This window comes from Carcharhinus amblyrhynchos, unplaced genomic scaffold, assembly GCF_965287045.1.
Source record: "Carcharhinus amblyrhynchos unplaced genomic scaffold, sCarAmb.v2.hapA scaffold_45, whole genome shotgun sequence".
Classification (NCBI taxonomy): Eukaryota; Metazoa; Chordata; class Chondrichthyes; order Carcharhiniformes; family Carcharhinidae; genus Carcharhinus; species Carcharhinus amblyrhynchos.
In genome coordinates, this window is record NW_027649786.1 from 1,341,517 (window position 1) to 1,362,434 (window position 20,918).

At 47.6% G+C, this 20,918-nt stretch overlaps 1 protein-coding gene across 1 annotated transcript; it reads left to right on the forward strand.

Annotated features, from left to right (window-relative positions):
• The first annotated feature begins 4,202 nt into the window (after window positions 1-4,202).
• On the forward strand, window positions 4,203-19,960 carry LOC145337235 (zinc-binding protein A33-like). Its single transcript, XM_080182027.1, has 6 exons — window positions 4,203-4,422; window positions 4,510-4,573; window positions 11,789-11,852; window positions 14,346-14,579; window positions 18,294-18,378; window positions 19,380-19,960. Exons 1-6 carry the CDS (start codon window positions 4,203-4,205, stop codon window positions 19,946-19,948), a joined length of 1,236 nt encoding a protein of 411 aa, XP_080038153.1. The 3' UTR covers window positions 19,949-19,960.
• The last annotated feature ends 958 nt before the right edge of the window (window positions 19,961-20,918 follow it).

A 20,918-nucleotide genomic window follows, 5' to 3' on the forward strand; every position in this document is an offset into this window, starting at 1 on the left:
GACCCCCCTCACTCACTGACCCCCCTCACCCGCTGACCCCCCTCACTCGCTGACCCCCCTCATTCACTGACTCTCTCACTCACTGACTCTCCCTCACTCACTGACTCTCTCATTTGCTGACTCTCGCCCTCTCACAATCCTTGCACTCACTGCTTCCCTATCCTGACGCTCCCAATCATGGCTTCCTTTCCAAACCCCTCCACTCTGAGCGAGGGCTAAGTGGAAGATGGGCAATAGGGAGTAAATGGGTGAAAGGAAAACAAGCTGGAGAGTCAGGCAGGGAAGCAGCGACTGGGACAGAATCTCAGGGAACGGAACAGGCTGCTCCAAAATGGCACCAATCAGGTCACCCAGGCTCCGTCACCCCGGCCCATAAACCACGGGAAAATGAAAGACTGAAAGGGCATTTTCATACCCTGTTAGTGCATGGTTTTTAACCCCTTAAAGATATTACTCAGACACCTGCCCCAGAGAGAAAACCACACTGTTCAGGGCTCTTTATTCCAAAATGGGAGAACGGAGTTTGAACATTTTGTGACTTGGGCTGCCCACCTCAGGAATGAAAATCAGGCCTAAAGGCCCCAGTGGTTTGCAGAGTGGATCCAAATCACTAAACTGACCCGAATCTGATCAGAAATTGTAATTCTCACTCAGTGCTCTACTGTCCAATTAATTAATGTTCCCCAGGCCTCCCCATTCAACTTTTTAATTTGATTTGATTTATTATTGTCACCTGTGTTAGCATACAGTGAAAAGTGTTGTTTCTTGTGTGCTATACAGACAAAGCATACTGTTGATAGAGAAGGAAATGAGAGAGTGCAGAATGTAGTGTTACAGTCACAGCTAGGATGTAGAGAAAGATCAACTTAATGTGAGGTAGGTCCATTCAAAAGTCGGCAAGGAAGAAGCTGTTCTTGAGTCGGTTGGTACGTGACCTCAGACTTTTGTATCTTTTCCCCGACGGAAGAAGGTGGAAGAGAGAATGTCCACAGTGCGTGGAGTCCTTAGTTATGCTGGCTGCTTTGCCAAGGCAGCGGGAAGTGTAGACAGAGGCAATGGATGGGAGGCTGGTTTGCGTGACAGTTTGGGCTACATTCACGATCTTGTGTAGATCCTTGCGATCTTGGGCAGAGCAGGAGCCATACCAAGCTGTGATACAACCAGAAAGAATGCTTTCTATGGTGCATCTGTAAAAGTTGGTGAGAGTCGTAGCTGACACGTCAAATTTCCTTGATCTTCTGAGAAAGTAGAGGTGTGGGTGAGCTTTCTTAGCTATAGTTTTGGCATGGGGAGACCAGATGAGGAGATGCTGACATTGGACTGGGGTAAACACAGTAAGAAGTCTGACAACACCAGATTTAAGTCCAACCAATTTATTTGATAGAGGGACTATCAAATAAATTAGTTGGACTTAAACCTGGTGTTGTCAGACTTCTTACTATGGGGAGACCAGGACAGGTTGTTGGTGATCTGGACACCTAAAAACTTGAAGCTCTCGATCCTTTCTACTTCGTCCCTGTTGATGTAGACAGGGGCATGTTTTCCTTTACGCTTCCTGAAGTCGATGACAATCTCCTTCATTTTGTTAACTTTGAGGGAGAGATTATTGTTGCCACACCAGTTCACTAGATTCTCTTATTCCTGTACTCTGTCACGTCATTGTTTGAGATCCGACCAACTATGGTGGTGCTGTCAGCAAACTTGATAATTGAATTGGGGGGGAATTTGGCTGCATAGTCATAGGTGTATAAGGAGTATAGTCGGGGGCTGAGAACACAGCCTTGTGGGGCACCGGTGTTAAGGATAATCATGGAGGAAGTGATATTGCCTGTCCTTACTGATTGTGGTCTGTGAGTTCGGAAGTTCAGGATCCAGTCGCAGAGGGAGGTGCCGAGGCCCAGGCCATGGAGTTTGGAGATGAGTTTCATGGGAATCAGTGTTGAAGGCTGAACTGTAGTCGATAAATAGGAGTCTGACATAGGTGTCCTTGTTATCTAGGTGTTCCAGGGTTGAGTGCAGGGCCAGGGAAATGGTGTCTGCCGTGGGCCTGTTGCAGCGGTGGGCAAACTGTAGTCGATCCAGGTAGTCTGGAAGGCTGGAATTGATTCGTGCCATGGCTATGGTTGGCTTCATGACACAAGTTTAGTGCAATCACCAGCAATACCTGACTGTGGGGAGGGACTGGAGTCACTTGTGATCCTCTATCCCTTAGCAGCCCGATGAGGAACATATCCAGCCTGTGCAGCTCAATTCAATTCATGTCGTTGCTCATTTCCCCGTGGTCTTTCTGTCAAAGTGGACGGACTTGACAAGCAGTGTCAGCTCCGACCATCAGGCAAGGGCCATCTGCCATTATCACAGTGACCCAAGCTGTCAGCTAGGAACTCCCAGAATTCCCCGAGAGGATGAGGGGCGACTCAATGGGAGACTCGAGGGTATTTACCACCTCATTGGCAATGGACTCTAAATCCCCGCTTCCTCCACTGAGGATCCCCCCCTCCTCTGGGTTGACACAGTGATTTTCCATCAATAACTACCTCCCCCCCATCATCACCTCGTGTGTGGGGCCTTCCCCACCTCCCCTCCCAGTGACCCAGTGTGTGGGGCCTTCCCCTCCCCCACCCAGTGACCCAGTGTGTGACACCTTCCCCTCCCCCACCCAGTGACCCAGTGTGTGGGGCCATCCCCTCCCCCACCCAGTGACCCAGTGTGTGGGACCTTCCCCGCCTCCCCTCCCAGTGACCCAGTGTGTGGGGCCATCCCCTCCCCCATCCAGTGACCCAGTGTGTGGGGCCTTCCCCTCCCCCACCCAGTGACCCAGTGTGTGGCACCTTCCCCTCCCCCACCCAGTGACCCAGTGTGTGGGGCCTTCCCCGCCTCCCCTCCCAGTGACCCCGTGTGTGGGGCCATCCCCTCCCCCTCCCAGTGACCCAGTGTGTGGGGCCATCCCCTCTCTCACCCAGTGACCCAGTGTGTGGGGCCTTCCCCTCCCCCACCCAGTGACCCAGTGTGTGGGGCCTTCCCCTCCCCCACCCAGTGACCCAGTGTGTGGGGCCTTCCCCTCCCTCACCCAGTGACCAGTATGCCCCCCTGCCCCACTCAGTGTCCAATGTGTAGAGCCCTTCCCTCTCCCACCCCACCCCACTTGTCAAACTAGTTTAACAGAGAGTCAATCCAGAGGGTTTAAACTAGTTTGGCAAGGGTGTGGGACCCAAAGCAGTCGGGAGACTGAAGGTTCAGGGCAGCACAGAAGTTAAAGAGAGCACATTAAACAGCCAAGGCAGTGTCAGTAATCCTAGTACCAGACAGATCAGGCAAAAGCAAGACAGAGAGCAGGGGAAGTCCAGATTGAATCTGCAAGAGGCCTGACTGGCTCGGCAGATGTCGTAAAAAGTCTGACAACACCAGGTTCAAGTCCAACCGGTTTATTAGATAATAAACTCACTAGCTTTCGAGGGGTTTCCCTCTTCTTCAGGTGAATGGAGAACTCTCAAATAAACCAGTTGGACTTAAACCTGGTGTTGTCAGACTTTTTACTGTGTTTACCCCAGTCCAACGCCGGCACATCCACATCATCGGCAGATGTACTCAGGGCATGGATGGGTACATGGGACAGATATTATAGCTATTACTGAAACATGGCTAAGGGAGGGATAGGACTGGCAGCTCAATGTTCCAGGGTACAGATGCTATCGGAAAGATAGAACAGAGGAGGGGGAGTTGCCTGTTTGATAAGGGAAATTATCACAGAGAGGGAATATATCCGAGGGTTCACCCATTGAGTCTATATGGGTAGAACTGAGAAATAAGAAGGGGAAAATCATTTTGATAGGGTTTTACTATCGTCCCCCTAAATATCTTTAAGGGGTTAAAATCCATGCTTCAACTTGGGTGTGAAAATGCCCTTTGAATCTTCCATTTTCCCGTGGTTTATGGGCCGGGGTGACGGAGCCTGGGTGACCTGATTGGTGCCATTTTGGAGCAGCCTGTTCCGTTCCCTGAGATTCTGTCCCAGTCGCTGCTTCCCTGCCTGACTCTCCAGCTTGTTTTCCTTTCACCCATTTACTCCCTATTGCCCATCTTCCACTTAGCCCTCGCTCAGAATGGAGGGGTTTGGAAAGGAAGCCATGATTGGGAGGGTTAGGATCAACATTGATCACCATTTTACTCAGAGCACAGAACAAGGTGATCAGTCTGTTGAGATGGAAACTGATCTTTCCTGTGTTGTTTGCCACGATCTGTATAAAGATTCTGTTTTAATGGACTGTGATCGCAGCTTCTGTCGATCGTGTATAACCCAGTACTGGGAGAAAGCTAACACAACCTTTTGTCCCATCTGTAGAAAGCAGGTTTCCTCCAGAGATCTGAGACCCGACTGCATGCTCGCTAACATTGTTGAAACATTTGTAAAAAGTGATAAAGGTGATAAAATGCAGCTGGAATGAAACCGTCACAAAGCGAAACTGAGATTATTAAAACTGACAATCAGCCCATCTGTGTCATTGTCAGATTTCAAAAAAATCATCAAAACCACGAGATGCTGCCAGTGGAAGAAGCTGCTGAAGAGTTTAAGGTCAGGATATCCTGTGTAAAATAAAACACAGAAACAGATAACAGAATCCTCAACAGGGAACAGTCATAGATTTGGGTTTCAGTGTCTCTCAATATTTATTATTTAATCATGCAGTCTTTAGATGAACTGTCATTGGTATTGCTGCTTCAGAAACCTGAAACAGCTTCACTTTAGTCTAAAGACGACATTAATAGAAGTTGATCAACAACAACTTGTGTTACACTGTTAATATAATAAAACATCCTGGGGCCCTTCCTGAGATATAAAGTAAAATTAGACACCAAATCACATAAGGAGATATTAGGACAGATGGTCAAAAGCTTCGTCAAAGGCACTGGCCCCCTGTCCTGACAATCTGGGGGCCTCAATGTCTTCCAATGATTCTGACGAGGCCATCACATCTTGTCCCTCATCTACTGCAAGTCTTTGAAGACAAGTGAGCCCAGATGATTGCGTCCCGGGTTCACTGTTATTAAAATCAGAGTGCAAACCCATTTTTTCACCTCTATCATGATCTAACTATATCTTAGCAGTGTGCCTCAAGGATCAGTACAGGGGCCACTGTTATCTGTCATTATATTAATGATTTGGATAAGAATATAGGATGCATGGTTAGCAGGTTTCCAGATGACACCAAGATTGGTGGCATAGTGGACAGTGAAGGAAGTTATCTCAGATTACAAGAGATCTTGATCAATTGGGCCAATGGGCTGAGGAATGGCAGGTGGAGTTTAATTTAGATAAATGCAAGGTGATGCATTTTGGTAGATCGAATTAATGATAGGGCGTTGGGGAGAATTACAGAGTTCTAGGAGTACATGTTTGTAGCTCCTTGAAAGTGGAGTCACAGGTGGACAGAGTGCTGAGGAAGGCATTCGGCATGCTTAGTTTCATTGGTCAGAATATTGAATACAGGAGTTGGGACGTCTTGTTGAAGTTGTACAAGACATTGGTAAGGACACATTTGGAATACTGTGTAAGTTCTGGTCAGCCTATTATGGAAAGGATATTATTAAACGAGGAGAGTGCAGAAAAGATTTACTAGGATGCTACCAGGACTTGATGGTTTGAGTTATAAGGAGAGGCTGAATAGATTGGGATTTTTTTCTCTGGAGCATAGGAGGCTTAGAGGTGATCTTATAGAGGTCTATAAAATAATGAGGGGCACAGGACAGCTAGATATTCAATATCTTTTCCCTAAGATAGGGGAGTCTAAAATTAACGGGCATAGGCTTAAGACGAGAGGGGAGAGATACAAAAGTATCCAGAGGGGCAATTTGTTCACACAAGGGTGGTGAGTGTCTGGAACAAGCTGTCAGAGATAGTAGTAGAGACAGATACAGTTTTGTCTTTTAAAAAGCATTTAGACAGTTACGTGGGTAAGATGGGTATAGAGGGATGCGGGCAATTGGGAGTAGCTTCGGGGTTTAAAAAAAAGGATGGCATGGACAGATTGGGCTGAAGGGCCTGTTTCCATGTTATAAACCTCAATGACTCTATGATTCTATTACCAGCTTGCCATGCTGATTGACCGGCATGATGAGCTGGTAAATTTGACCCCTGTATATCAGAAGCTTCTAACCTATGCAAGTGTAGCTGTTTTGAGAACTCAGCCAACAGCAGGAATAGCTGTCTTCGCTCTTGTCTGTAATGAAAGCCTGCCCTGAAAAACTGGTTGTTTTGTTCTATTTCAGAAGCAACCAAAAGTCGATATAACAGCCTGGTGGAGTAACTATTGCTGAATTATTTTATAGTTTTAAATCTCTATAAGATGCTGTGGAGGTTTGGGGAGAAATAGCTCTGAAGATAGTGAAATGTATAATCGGGGAATGTATAATAGGGGACAAAGAAATGGCCGAATACAAACTTTCATTCTGTCCTCACAAAGGATACAAATCAGATATCAGAAATGTTGGAGAATGCAAGATTTAGTGAAATTGAAGAACTGAGGGAGATCAATATTAATAGAGAAATGGTGCTGGGAAAATTGATGGGATTGAAGGCGGATAAATCCCCAGGGCCTAATAATCTACATCCCAGTGTTTTAAGGAAGTGGCTCTAGAAATAGTGGATGCATTGGTGGTTATCTTCCAGGATTATATCGACTCTGGAACAGTCCCTGCAGATTGGAGGGTAGCTAATGTCACTCCAATATTCAAAAAGGGAGGCAGAGAGGGAACAGGGACTTTTAGACCAATAAGCTTGACATTGTTGGTGCGGAAAATTCTTGAATCCATTATCAAGGACTTTATAGCAGAGTATTTAGAAAGCAGTGGCAACAGCTGTAATCACGGAGTCAGCATGGATTTATGGAGGGGAAATCATGCTTGACAAATCTGTTGGAATTCTTTGAAGATGTAACCAGTAGAGTTGACAAGAGGGAGTCAGTCGATGTAGTATATTTGGACTTTCAGAAACGGTTTGACAAAGTGCTGCATAAGAGATTATCATGCAAGATTAAAGCACATGGGACTGGGGGAAGTGTAGTGAGCTGGATGGAAACCCGGTTAGCAGAGAGGAAACAAAGAGTAGGAATTAATGTGTGCTTTTCAAATTGACAGGCAGTAACTAATGGGATGCCACAGGGATCGGTGCTGGGACCCCAGCTATTCACAATATATATTAATGATTTGGCTGAAGGAACAAAATGTAACACCTCAAATTTTGCAGATGATACCAAGTTGGATGGGAGGGTGAACTGTGACGAGAATGTGGAGATCCTTCAGAATGACCTGAATAAGTTGGGTGAGTGGACTAATCAATGGCAGATGCAGTATAATTTGGATAAGTGTGAGGTTGTTCACTTCAGAAGCAAAAACAAGAAGGCAGATTACTACCTGAACGGCTGTAAATTGGGAGAGGGGAGTGTGCAGCAGGTCCTGGGTGTCCTTGTGCACCAGTCACTGAAGGTGAACATGCAGGAGCAGCAAGCAGTAAAGAAGGCAAATGGTATGTTCGTCTTCATTGTGAGAGGTTTCGAGTACAGGAGCAGGGATGTGTTGTTGCAATTATACAGGGCCTTGGTGAGGCTACGCCTAGAGTATCGTGTGCAGCTTTGGTCTCCTTTTCTGAGGAAGGATGTTCTTGCTCTCGAGGGAGAGCAGCAAAGGTTTACCAAGCTGATTCCGGGGATGGCAGGACTGATGTATGAGGAGAGATTGACTAGGTTAGGATTGTTTTCACTGGAATTCAGACAAATGAGGGAGGAATCTTATAGAGATTTATAAAATTCTAACAGGACTAGAACAGGGTATCTCCAGGGTGGATATTCCCAATGGTGGGGGAGAGCAGAACCAGGGGTTCACAGTCTGAGGATTCAGGGGAGATTCAGGAAGTGAGGAGACATTTCTTCTCCAAAGAGTGGTGAGCCTGTGGAATTCATTACCACAGGAAGTAGTTGATGCCAAAACATTGAATGTGTTCAAAAGGTGGCTGGATATAACACTTAGGGCGAATGGGATCAAAGGTTATGGGGAGAAAGCAGGATTAGGCTATTGAGTTGGATGATCAGCCATGATCTTAATGAATGGTGGAGCAGGCTCGAAGGGCCAAATGGCCTCTTCCTGCTCCTGTCTTCGATGTAAAGGGTAAAGTTCATGATACAGTATTTAGCCATTGTTTTAGTTCAGTGTACTTCTAGTTGACTTTATTGATTTTTATTTGATTGTTTAATAAACATTTAAAATCATCACAAAAAACCGGGACATCATTCTCTTTCCTCACATTATGTAAAGTTGCAAAAATTCATTTTGAGGATTTGTTCTAAATTTCTCTTCTGGGATTTGGAATAAACCTCCATTTACTATCAGCTGTGCTCTCAACAGCGGAGATGTTTTAGAAGATTGTGAGGGATTTGAAACAAGGATGAGAATGTTAAAATCAAGGTATTGTTTGGTCAGGAGCCAATGTCGCTCAGTGAGCACAGAGGTGATGGGAGAATGGGACTGGCTGTGAGTGAGGAGAGGGACAGCAGAGTTTTGGATAACTTGTAGTTTACAAAGGGTCGAATGTGGGAGAACAGCCAGAGTTCTCCAATCTCATCTGTAGCTGAGATTCTCCAGTCCTGCTGCTATGACTGGAGATTTGGCAGAGCGCCAAACTGTCCATTCTTACTGGCAGCGGTGGCACCGTGTACAACATTGGAGAATTCGAGCCAATAACTGTGTGGGGTTTGCATATTCTCCCTGTGCCTGTGTGGATTTCCTCCAAGTGATCCGGTTTCTTTTCACAGTCCAAAGATATGCACCAAAAGTGGATTGGCCATGTTAAATTGCGCTTTTGTGTCCAAAGATCTGTAAATTCTGTGCATTAGCCATGGTAAATGTGAATATTATGGGGATAGGGCAGGTATTGTAGAGTCATAGAATCATACAGTGTAGAAAAGCCTCTTCGGCCCATCGAGCCTGCACCAACAATAACTACCAATAATGCCTTGCTAATCCCATTTTCCTGAACTTGTCCCATACCCTTGACTGTTATGATATTCCAAGTGTCTATCCAAATATTTCTTAAAGGTTGTAATGTTTCCAGTCTCCACTACCTTCCCAGGTAGTGTGTTCCAGATTCCCACCACCTTTTGAGTGAAAAAGATTTTTCTCAAATCCCCCTGAATCTCCTGCCCTTTACCTTGTGCCCCCTCGTAATTGCCCCCTCAACCAAGGGGAGTAGCTGTTCCCTACTCTGTCCAGAGCCCTCATAATCTTAGACACCACAATCATGTCCCCCTTAACCTTCTCTGTTCTAAAGAAAATAATCCAAGCCCATCTGATCTCTATAGCTCAAATGCTCCATCCCAGGCAGCATCCTGGTGAATCTTCTCTGTGCCCCCTTAGTGCTGTCACGTCCTTCCTATAGTGAGGTGACTCGGGTGGGTCTGGGTAAGATTCGCTTTCGGAGAGTTGGTGCAAACCTAATGGGGCAAATGGTCTCCTTTTGCACTGCACGGATTCTCTGGATTTGATGGAATGCTCTGTGAATTTGGCAGCGTGCCATCCGCTCGTGGAAATGGTGGATTTTCACAATATATGTTAAGGCACTTTGGAAAAAAAAAATTCTCCAGTGGAGTCACACCACATCCATGGATGGCGGCCTCTGATTCATGCTAAGCACATTACTCATGGGGAGCTCCATTTAAATCCAATCCAGCATTCACCAACCACTTCCTCTGGGTCCATGGATACTCATGGCTGCAAAGACGTCTGCCTCCAGGTTCTCAGAAGCCTCCCTCACCAGACTGCTGGATGCAGTGAAGGGGCAGCATGACATCCTTTACCCTCATACAGGGAGGCTCGGCACTAGGGTTCAATCACTGCCAGCTCAAGGGAGAACCCCACTCGCTTTCCCCGCACACATCTACATTTCCCATGCAGATCATCTGCTCATCACCTTTCATGTCCTGGCATGCTCCTGCTTACTCTCTCTATATCTGGTTTCAGGCAGGACAAGTTGGCTCACAACAATAGCTACAGATTTCAGATGGGTGGAGGGATGCCTGGGTTGAAATCCCTCTCTGAAATCAAGACGAGAAATTGTGCAGAGTATTTCTCAAGATGGGCACAGTAAGACGTCGCACAGCACCAGGTGAAAGTCCAACAGGTCTATTTGGTAGCAGGAGGTTTTGGAGCGCTGTCCCTTCAGCAGGTGAGTCCACCTGATGAAGGGGCAGCGCTCTGAAAGCTGGTGCTACCAAATAAACTTGTTGGACTTTCACCTGGTGTTGTGAGACTTCTTACTGTGTCCACCCCAATCCAACACTGGATTGTCCACATCATCTCTCAAGATGATATACATCTCCCATTATGTCCCATTGCCTCCACTGTGCAAATTAAATAGGAAGAAAATAAAATAAGACCTATATTAGTCTGGGATCTCTCAAAATTTTAATTTTGATTAAAATTGTAATTTTAATAGAATGATATTCCATTTTTTGGGTGTTTATTTCTGAAAATTATACAAATTAACTGATGTTTTTGTTCAGGAGGAACTATGAACCTCATTGAACCCAGTCCAGGATAAGAAGAAGGAACGTAAGATTGTAAAAAAGTGATTACGAGAAAACATTAACCACATTCGGGTTCTTCTGATCTTATTTTGTTCTACATTCTGTACACGCTGTAGAATTGTATTGTACAGAATTCTGGTCTCATATTATTGGTATAAAGTGAGAGTGGAGATGGATAACAAAATAATCACAAGGTTGACTCCAGAACTAAGGTTAAAATAGGAAAGATTGAACCGGCTGTGGCTCTTTTCTCTGGAAAAGAGAAGTTTGAGGGGGTGACCTGATAGGGGTCTTTCAGATGAAGAAAGGATTTGATAGTCCAGACATTGGGCAGAATTTTATGTTCGGAGGTTTGGGTGCGTGTCCAACTCAGCCCAGGATAAGTTTCATCAAATGACACTGAATGTGCTTCATAGAGCTTGATCGCGCACACGGTAATCGGATGTGGCTCGCTGACAATTAAAGGGCCAATTAATGCCATGAACAAGCCAATGCGCTGTGATTTTACACAGCCAGTGCAATTTTCAGCTCCTCGCATGGGTAAAACAAGTGGGTGCTGGTCACAATTTTCATATTTCCCTTCATCCAAGTGTGAGATAAAAGGCCCCAGGATCAGCAACATTTTCTCTGCTCATCGCTGTGAGTAGAGTTCACCCTGAGTTTCTCAGGAATTCTTCAGCTTTTCCAGCTTGCCTTTCAACATTTCAGGACTGTATCGTCCCTTGGAGATTTTCCTGAGGATTAAAGCACAGCAATTCCTCATTTGCAAGGCATTGGTCCTTTGTATCTGATCTAATAGGAGAAATGTATTCACCTGGTCCGATCTCCTCTGAAGAGGAACAGAGGGAGAGGAGGCAAGGTAAGGATTCCAGCCAGAGACTATTAAGAGGCATGAGCTTAGTTGGTGCTGGGCCAGCAGGGAGACCAAGGCGGGAGGGAATGCCACAGACACCATTACTCATTGGTTAGAGTATACAGGCAGAGCACTAACCTGCTGATGATGTTTGAGGTCCAGTTCTGCAAGAGGCTACAGGGACACAGTGACAGCAAAATGCGAGCTGATAGCTCCCAAATTCGCCTCCAACTGCATTGGGGATGTGGAGGGAATGGACGTATCAATGCTTTAAAAGTCACAGTTGTCCGAAAACTCTCAGCCTCCAGTTCATCTCAGGGCTCAGTATTGGTCTGAGGTGTTTGTCAATTCGCTCACACAGCTGTGTCAATCTTGTGATCGATGCCATCTTCAGACAGGCATTCACCCATTACCAGACAGATGAGGTTGGCCATGCAGAGAGAGCACAAGGGTTTACAGTGATGTCTGGGATCCCTGTCATGCAAGGTGTTATAGATTCCATCAGGGCACCAACAGGAGAATCGGGAGCTTTCATCAACAGGAAAGGATACCACTCGATAATTGTGCAGATTGTCTGTGACCACAGGACACAGGTTCTCCAGAGTTATCCAGGGAATTCACACGATACATACATCTCCTGGCACTCCCAGGGCCCAAAGCTGTTTATGGCTCCTGCAAGATTGGATGGATGGCTCCTAGGTGACAGGGCTATCCGTTGAAGAGGAGGCTGATGGTTTCACTCTGTCACCCAAGAATTGAGGCAAAAAGGAGAAATATAACAGGAGTCATACATCCATAAGAGTGGTGATGGAGAGGTCCACCCACTGCTGAAGATGTGCTTCCGATACCTGGATCGATCTGTGGAATCATTGCAATATCTTCCGGAGCGTGTCTCCCTCATAGTGGGCATGGGTTACACCCTGTATAATCTAGCTCTGACAAAGGGGGCCCAGTGGAGCCTGAGGAGAATGAGACAGGACCACAGCAAGGATGACTCCACTGAAAGATCAGAGGAAAAGCCTGGGGATGTGCTGGCTGAGGATGTTGAGGCAGACGAACATTCAGGGGACAGGAACACCAATGATGTTGTGATCCAACGAGGCACCCAAGGCATCTGTGCTCAAAGTTAAAGTTTATATTTTAAAATTTATTTCAAGTCACAAGTAGGCATACATTCACGCTGTAATGAGGTTATCTTGCAACAATCATTAAATGAAACCCAACCCAGATGCCAGCATCACACAACAGCACACAACTTGTGTACCATCTGACCACTATTTAAAACATCCAATCAATCCAGCCCATTAAAGCAATGTTTATGTTACTTCACGTGAACGGAAAAACAACAGACTAATTTTCCACATCTGGGAATTTTCCACATGTTGAACACCCTTAGAGGAGGCACAGAGACAACAGGCAGCTCATTCACCAGAATCGATGCACTGGTCACGCTCGAACAGCTGCGATGGGCAGGCCATCTTCACTTTCTGATAAGAAGGGCCTGTAATGTTTCCCATATCTGTGGCACACACATCTGGGGGCCTGCAGTCTTACCATCATCCCAGACCCTCGTCTCACTAGCTGGCCGATGGAAATCCAACTCCAGAGCGTCACCTCCGCTCCGAGTGAGGACCAGCAGATTGGGGATTCCCCCACCGGCTCAGCGACACTCTGCAACTTTGTGACTTGTTTTCCCCTGACTGGGAATGTTCCATCTTCCTTAAGGTCCATTCACAATTCCCCTCCCTCACAGGGGGAGCCATTTCACTGTGGCACACCTCTCCCTCCAATTTATTGTGGCCTATTGTGCTGACAGTGCAGCCTTGGCAGGGCAGGCTTCAGTGCCAGTTGGCATACATTCAGGGTGCCCAGGGGAATGACCAGCCGACTGTACCTCTCTGCACAGGTCCCGCCATCGCTACACTTTTCCTTGCGATCACAGGAGACCAATGAACCTTTTGCAGCACCAAAGCCAGACATGTTGCACAATGTCATGCCCGCTGACCTGGACGGCAACCTCCAACCAGGCCTCCTTAGTCAGGTGGAGTGGCCTTCTCTTGCCATCCCTGGGCATCAGAACATGTCACCTGGCACTGATCTGTATTAGGCACTCATTGGTGAAAGGGGGGTGGCAGAGAGTTCACCTTACTTGATCACCTGCCTCCCATGTACTCCTGATGAGGGACAAAGACTGTATACAAGACTGCTTATAATTATTCAATAAACCTCACTCAGCATCCCCCACAACTCCTGGCAGCCTTCAGGGAGGTGCCTTCTCAGAATTTAAATCCCCCGCCAGGTCCTCATTGGGCCCAGATGTTTGATGCATTCACACTCCTTGCAGCATTAGCCCAACCAGTAGACGTGTTACATACTGGACTGGCCCTAATTGGCCCCCCTGTGTAATATCGCATTCACAGTATGATCTCTGGCTGAAGCAGGTTTCACATCTGCTCCCATCCGTACTGACTTGGGCATTGCCCTGAGGGTAAAATTCAGGTAAAATACGGAAGATGTTTCTACTTGAGGACTTTAAATCCAAGATAGTCCCAACTATGTCAAACTGAGAATCAGCAATAAAAATAGAAAATACTGGATAAATTCCAGCAGGTCTGGCAGTATCTGTAGAGAGAGAAACAGATTTGCGAGTCCATATGACTCTTCTTTGGAAATCAGCAACTCAATCACCTCTTAGAGTTCCCTCTCCTGCATAAATTATCACTGAGTAATTTATCAACTACAAATTCTAATTAACGAGATGTCACTGTGTTAGAAAATAATGTTCAGATACACATCCCCAAATCATCAGGACTGGGAATAAACTGGATTGGGATTTTTCTCTATAATATTATGTGAGCAGAACTGTTCAGGCAGAACAACCTCTTAAAAATCCTCAATCTCACTGATGTTTTCCAAAGGACCAAAGTGTAAAGACAGAGAAACAGATTAAAGCTGAATTTGAAAAACTTCACCAGTTTCTCCATGAGGAAGAGAGGATTGTGTTGGAAGATCTGAAACTGGAGAAAGAGGAAAAGAGTCAGGGGATGAAGGAGAGGATTGAGAAGATAAAGGAGGAAATTTCATCACTTTCAGTCACTGTTCAGAATATTGAACAAGAGCTGAGTGAACAGGGCAACATCAAGTTTTTAACGGTAACTGTTTCTTTATGTTTCTCTGCTTCACCGTCTTGAAGAATGAGCAGGTTGTGTCATCAAAATCTAGAATATAAAACTCACTGACCAAAATTACCCCAATCACCTGTGACATTTGGATTTCTCTGTCTCACACTAAGATCACTAACGGCTGTCTTTAACATGGAAATAACTAAATCTGGAGCTTGTTTAGTGTAATATTATAGAGGGATAGTTTCATCAGATTAAACAATTTGTGAGAAATGATTGGGAGGCTGGTTTGCGTGATGGATTGGGCTACATTCAGAGCACCCTCCGTGCTCTCATCCCACGTACTCCCTGCGTTGGAGATCTCTGCTGCCTCTCAAAGATACACAAGGCAAACACTCCCGGCCATCCCATTGTATTGGGTAATGGGACTCTGTGTGAGAGCCTCTCCGGCTACGTCGAGGGCATCCTGTATTGTACAAAGAACCCCCAGCTTTTGTCGCGACACTACGGACTTCCTGCAGAAACTCAGCACATATGGAGCAGTTGAACCAGGACCAGTCCTCGTCACAATTGATGTCTCGGTGCTCTATCCCAGCATCCCCCACGACGCTGTTCCTTCGTCAGGTGAGTGGGGAGTTCTGATCAGAAACAGGGCATATAAAGGAACACACAGTTTACAGAATACTGATTAGAATGAGAATCTTTGCAGCTAATCTGCTATTCAAGTCTTAAAGGTGCAGACAATGTGAGTGAAGGTAGCATTAAGCATAGGTTAAAGAGATGTGTATTGTCTCCAGACAGGACAGTAAGTGAGATGTTGCAACTTCAGGCAAGTCGTTGGGGTTACAGATAGTGTGACATGAACCCAAGATCTCGGTTGAGGCCGTCCTCATGTGTGCAGAACTTGGCTATCAGTCTTTGCTCAGCGACTCTGCGCTGTCGTGTGTCACGAAGGTCGCCTTGGAGAACGCTTACCCGAAGATCAGAGGCCGAATGCCCGTGACTGCTGAAGTGTTCGCCAACAGGAAGGGAACAATCTTGCCTGGTGATTGTTGAGCAGTGTTCATTCATTCATTGTCATAGCATCTGCATGGTCTCCCCAATGTACCATGCTTCAGGACATCCTTTCCTGCAGCGTATTAGGTCGACAACTTTGGCCGAGTTGCAAGAGTATGTGCCGTGTACCTGGTGGATGATGTTCTCACATGAAATTATGTCATCCATGTCGATGATCCGGCATGTCTTGTCGAGGTTGCTGTGACAGGGTTGTGTGGTATTGTGGCCACTGTTCTCCTGAAGGCTGAGTAGTTTGCTGTGAACAATGGTCTGTTTGAGGTTGTGCGGTTGTTTGAAGGCAAGAAGTGGAGGTGTGGGGATGGCTCTGGCGAGATGCTCGTCTTCATCAATGATATGTTGAAGACTCCGGAGCAGATGTCTTGGCTTCTCCGCTCCGGGGAAGTACCGGACGTCAAAGGGCACTCTGTCCACCATGTCCCTTGCTTGTCTTCTGAGGAGGTTGGTGCGGATTTTTGGTGCGTTGGAACTGTCAATCGATGAGTCGAGCACCATATCCTGTTCTTATGAAGGCATCTTTTAGTGTCTGGAGGTGTCTGTTGCGATCCTCCGCGTCTGAGCAGATCCTGTGTATACAGAGGGCTTGTCCATAGGGGATGGCTTCTTTAACATGTTTAGGGTGGAAGCTGCAGAAGTGGAACATCGTGAGGTTATCTGTGGACTTGCGGTACAGGGAGGTGCTGAGGTGACCGTCCTTGATGGAGATGCGTTTGTCCAAAATTGTAACTGATTCCGGAGAGTAGTCCATGGTGAGTCTGATGGTGGGATGGAACTTGTTGATGTCATCATATAGTTGTTTCAATGATTGTTCATCATGAGTCCAAAGGAAGAAAATGTCATCAATGTATCTAGTTTATAGCATTCGTTGAAGGTCCTGTGCGGTGAAGAAGTCTTGTTCGAGCCTGTGCATGAAGATGTTGGCATATTGAGGTGCAAATTTGGTCCCCATGGCTGTTCCGTGTGTCTGGATGAAGAACTGGTTCTTCAAGGTGAAGACATTGTGGTCCAGGATGAAGCGGATGAGTTGTAAAATTGCATCTGGAAACTGGCAGTTGTTGGCTTTGAGTACTGAGGCAGTTGCAGTAATGCCATCGTCATGGGGGATGCTGGTATAGAAACGCCGAGACATCCATTGTGACAAGGAGTACCCCTGGTTCAACTGCTCCATGTGTGCTGAGTTTCTGTAGGAAGTCCGTAGTGTCGCAACAAAAGCTGGGGGTTCTTTATACAATACAGGATGCCCTCGATGTAGCCGGAGAGGTTCTCGCACAGGGTCCCATTACCCGACACAATGGGATGGCCGGGAGTGTTTGCCTTGTGTATCTTTGGGAGGCAGCAGAGATCTCCAACGCAGGGAGTACGTGGGATGAGAGCACGGAGGGTGCTTTGAATGTAGCCCAATCCATCTCGCAAGCCAGCCTCCCATCCATTGACCCTGTCTACATTTCCCGCTGCCTCGGCAAAGCAGCCAGCATAACTCAGGGTCCTAGGCACCCCAGACATTCTCTCTTTCACCTTCTTCCATTGGAAAAATGATACAAAGTCTGAGGTCACAGACCAACCGACTCAAGAACAGCTTCTTTCCTGCTGCCATCAGACTTTTGAATCGACCTATCCTGCATTAAGTTGATCTTTCTCGAGCTATGACTGTAATACTACATCCTGCACTCTCTCCTTTCCTTCTCTAGGAACGGTATGCTTTGTCTGTATGGTGCACAAGAAACAATACTTTTCACCTTATGCTAATACATGTGAATATAATAAATCAAATCAAATCAAATCCTTGACCCCCCCTCCCCCTTTAAGGTCCCAAGATGCCAGACCAGGATGTCAGTGCCAAAGTGCCACTGTGCCAATGCACCATTGCCAAGACTTGGAGTCTGAGTGGGGGTTTAATGGAGGGTCTGAGGGAGCTGAGTGGGGGTGTGAGGGTGGAAGAGGTCTGATTTGGGATTTATGGGGGAGGGGGTTCTGTGGGGGAAGACCGAATGGGGGGGGTCACCCTCATGCCAGCACAGTGTGGGGGTGTGAGATGACCCGTTATTTGTATACTGGAAGGAGGGGGATGGTGGTGCTCCCCTGGTCAGTGGGTGGGGGTAGAGGGGGGGATATTACCATTTCATTCTTTGTGGGAAGCAGGGTCTGTCTCAAACCGTGGAGATCATGGCACTGTTTAGAATCGGCACCCCGAACTCCAAACAGCAGAGCTGGCTGGCAGGTCTCTCTGGATGGGCTTTTTATTTATTCATTCCTAGGACATGGGCGTCGCTGGCTGGCCAGCATTTATTGTCCATCCTTAGTTGCCCTTGGAGGGCAGTTGAGAGTCAACCAAATTGCTTTGGCTCTGGAGTCACATGTAGGCCGGACCAGGTAAGGACGGCAGATTTCCTTCCCCAGAGGATCACGTGGGTTGCATCATTCAGATGGGTGAATCCCACCTGACAGACGGTGTCAGCACCAGCAGGGAAGACCTCCGTTTTCCCGCAGGAGTGGCACGTAATCCCTTTTCGGGTGAATTGCGGACTGGGTGTGGGTGAAAACAGTAAAATGTTTCACTGTCCAACAGCTCACTAACAGATGTCCCTCACAGGTGGAAAATCCCTTTTCCACGTCTGCTGGGACTCTGCTCACATCGGTTCCCGATCACAAGTGACTGTTTGTTTCCTGCAGAAGGACTTCACTGAAACTGATGTCAGTGGCTGCAGCTTCCAGATAAAAGTCCTTGTCGGGGTCCACAGCTCCCAGAGCTGGGCCAGTCTGCAAGTCCATTTTCAGTTTAATGAGAGCCTTTTCACATTTGTCATCTCAGTCCCAATAACTCCCTGTTCCACTAGAGAGGCTACTGCCTTTTCCAGCTCTTTCTCCACGATCTTAGGGAAAGTGTGTTGTTTTTATAGTTGGGACTTGTGGCCTCCCTGACTTCACCCCCCAGTCAATCATGTCTGTGAACAGTGGAGACGTTTACATTTCCCACGTCCAAGTTGCTTTAATGTGGAGATGCCGGCGTTGGGCTGGGGTAAACACAGTCAGCAGTCTCACAGGTTAAAGTCCAACAGGTTTATTTGGGAGCACAAGCCACGAGCTTTCGGAGCACAAACCCTTCATCAGGTGAGTGGGAATTGTGTTCACAAACAGGACAGATACAGACACAAATTGAATTTATAAGATAATGGTTGGAGTGCGAGTCTTTACAGGTCATCAAGTTTTAAAGGTACAGACAATGTGAGTGGAGAGAGGGTTAAGCTCAGGTTAAAGAGATGTGTACTGTCTCCAGACAGGGCAGTAAGTGAGATTTTACAAACCCAGGCGAGTGGTGGGAGTTACAGACAGTGTGATATGAACCTAAGATCCCGGTTGAGGCCGACCACCCTCTCTCTCTCCAAACAAGGAAATGTTAATGGAGCAGTTAGAACCTGTGCGCTGGGATTATTGAAATGTGGATGATCTCTGATTAGCGCCCGGCTGCCCTGCGGCTCTCTCTCTCTCACTGTCTATTTCTACATACCACTGATTCAGTCCCGGAGTCCCGTCTCTCTCTCTGTAACGGGGTTTCCTCAGCCTCACTGCAGGGTGTGGTGTCCGGGTAAAACCTTCCCCCCGGGCAGTGTCTTCCCCTTTCCCCTGTGCGCTGTTTAAACTCTTCCCCGGGGGATGAATTTCTAATTCTGGATCATTGCTGATTTTCCCAATCACTAACCGGCTGTGAAAGTTACAGTGAGTCTGACTAACATTTTATCCGTGTCCATCTGTTCCCAGCTCCAGTCACCTTCGACCCTAATACAGCCAGTCCTTACCTTCTCCTGTCTGAGGACCTGAGCACCGTGAGACTCACCGGGAAACGGCAGCAGCTCCCCGACAATCCGGAGAGATTTGATTACTGTGTCAGTGTCCTGGGATCAGAGGGATTCACATCAGGAAAACATTCCTGGGAGGTGGAGGTGGGAAACAAGACAAAGTGGGATGTGGGTGTGGCCAAGGAATCCATCAATAGGAAGGAGAGAATAACCCTGGATCCAGATAACGGATTCCAGACAATGAGACTGAGAAAGGGAAATAAATACTGGGGTTGTGAGGAACGTTTAGATCTGAGTGTGAATCCGAGAAAGATTCGAGTCTGTCTGGATTATGAGGGAGGGAAGGTGTCCTTTTATAACTCGGATAACAAGTCCCATATCTACACTTTCACTGGTACATTCACTGAGAAACTCTATCCTTATTTCAGTCCATGTCTCACTGATGGGGGTAAAAACACAGAACCCCTGAAAATCTGTCCCCGGACAGTAACAATCCAGGAGGATGAGGGTTTTAACCCTTCATCCAAATAAAGACAGTTTCATGTCGGTGGGGGTGGGGGGTGGGGTTTGTCCCTCTGTGGAACAGGGGTTGGGGTCCTTCGCAGATCCTGCCCCCCTCCCATTATCACACACTGTCAGCGGGGGCCGTCCATTCCTCGGGAGGGTGAGACGGATCCCTCCGGTCCGGCCTGTACCTCCCGGGGATGTGTGAGGACCCCTGCCTGAGGGAGGGCCGGAGGATCCACTCGATATAATCCAGTCACTCGTCACCAAGTCGGACACACTGGAGGCTGGGACGGGCGAGGTCGATGAGGCTGAGCCCACCCGGACACGGGCTGATATCCCCCAGGACCTGCTCAACCGGATCGAGGAATCGATTAAAAAGACCCCACACACTGGGTCACTGGGTGGGGGAGGGGAAGGCCCCACACACTGGGTCACTGGGTGGGGGAGGGGAAGGCCCCACACACTGGGTCACTGGGTGGGGGAGGGGAAGGCCCCACACACTGGGTCACTGGGTGGGGGAGGGGAAGGCCCCACACACTGGGTCACTGGGTGGGGGAGGGGAAGGCCCCACACACTGGGTCACTGGGTGGGGGAGGGGAAGACCCCACACACTGGGTCACTGGGTGGGGGAGGGGAAGACCCCACACACTGGGTCACTGGGTGGGGGAGGGGAAGACCCCACACACTGGGTCACTGGGTCGGGGAGGGGAAGGCCCCACACACTGGGTCACTGGGTGGGGGAGGGGAAGACCCCACACACTGGGTCACTGGGTGGGGGAGGGGAAGGCCCCACACACTGGGTCACTGGGTGGGGGTGGGGAAGGGTGTAACACCCTTCACCCCCACACTAAAGAGGAAGGGAGAGCTCTCTTCTCTCCGGATCTGCCCAGTGATGATGCTGACAGAGGTTTGTGGGAGAATCTGTTGAAGGACAGCACAGAGGGTGCTGAGTGACTGAGTGCCTAATCCAGCTCCTGTCCACGGCTCCGGAGTG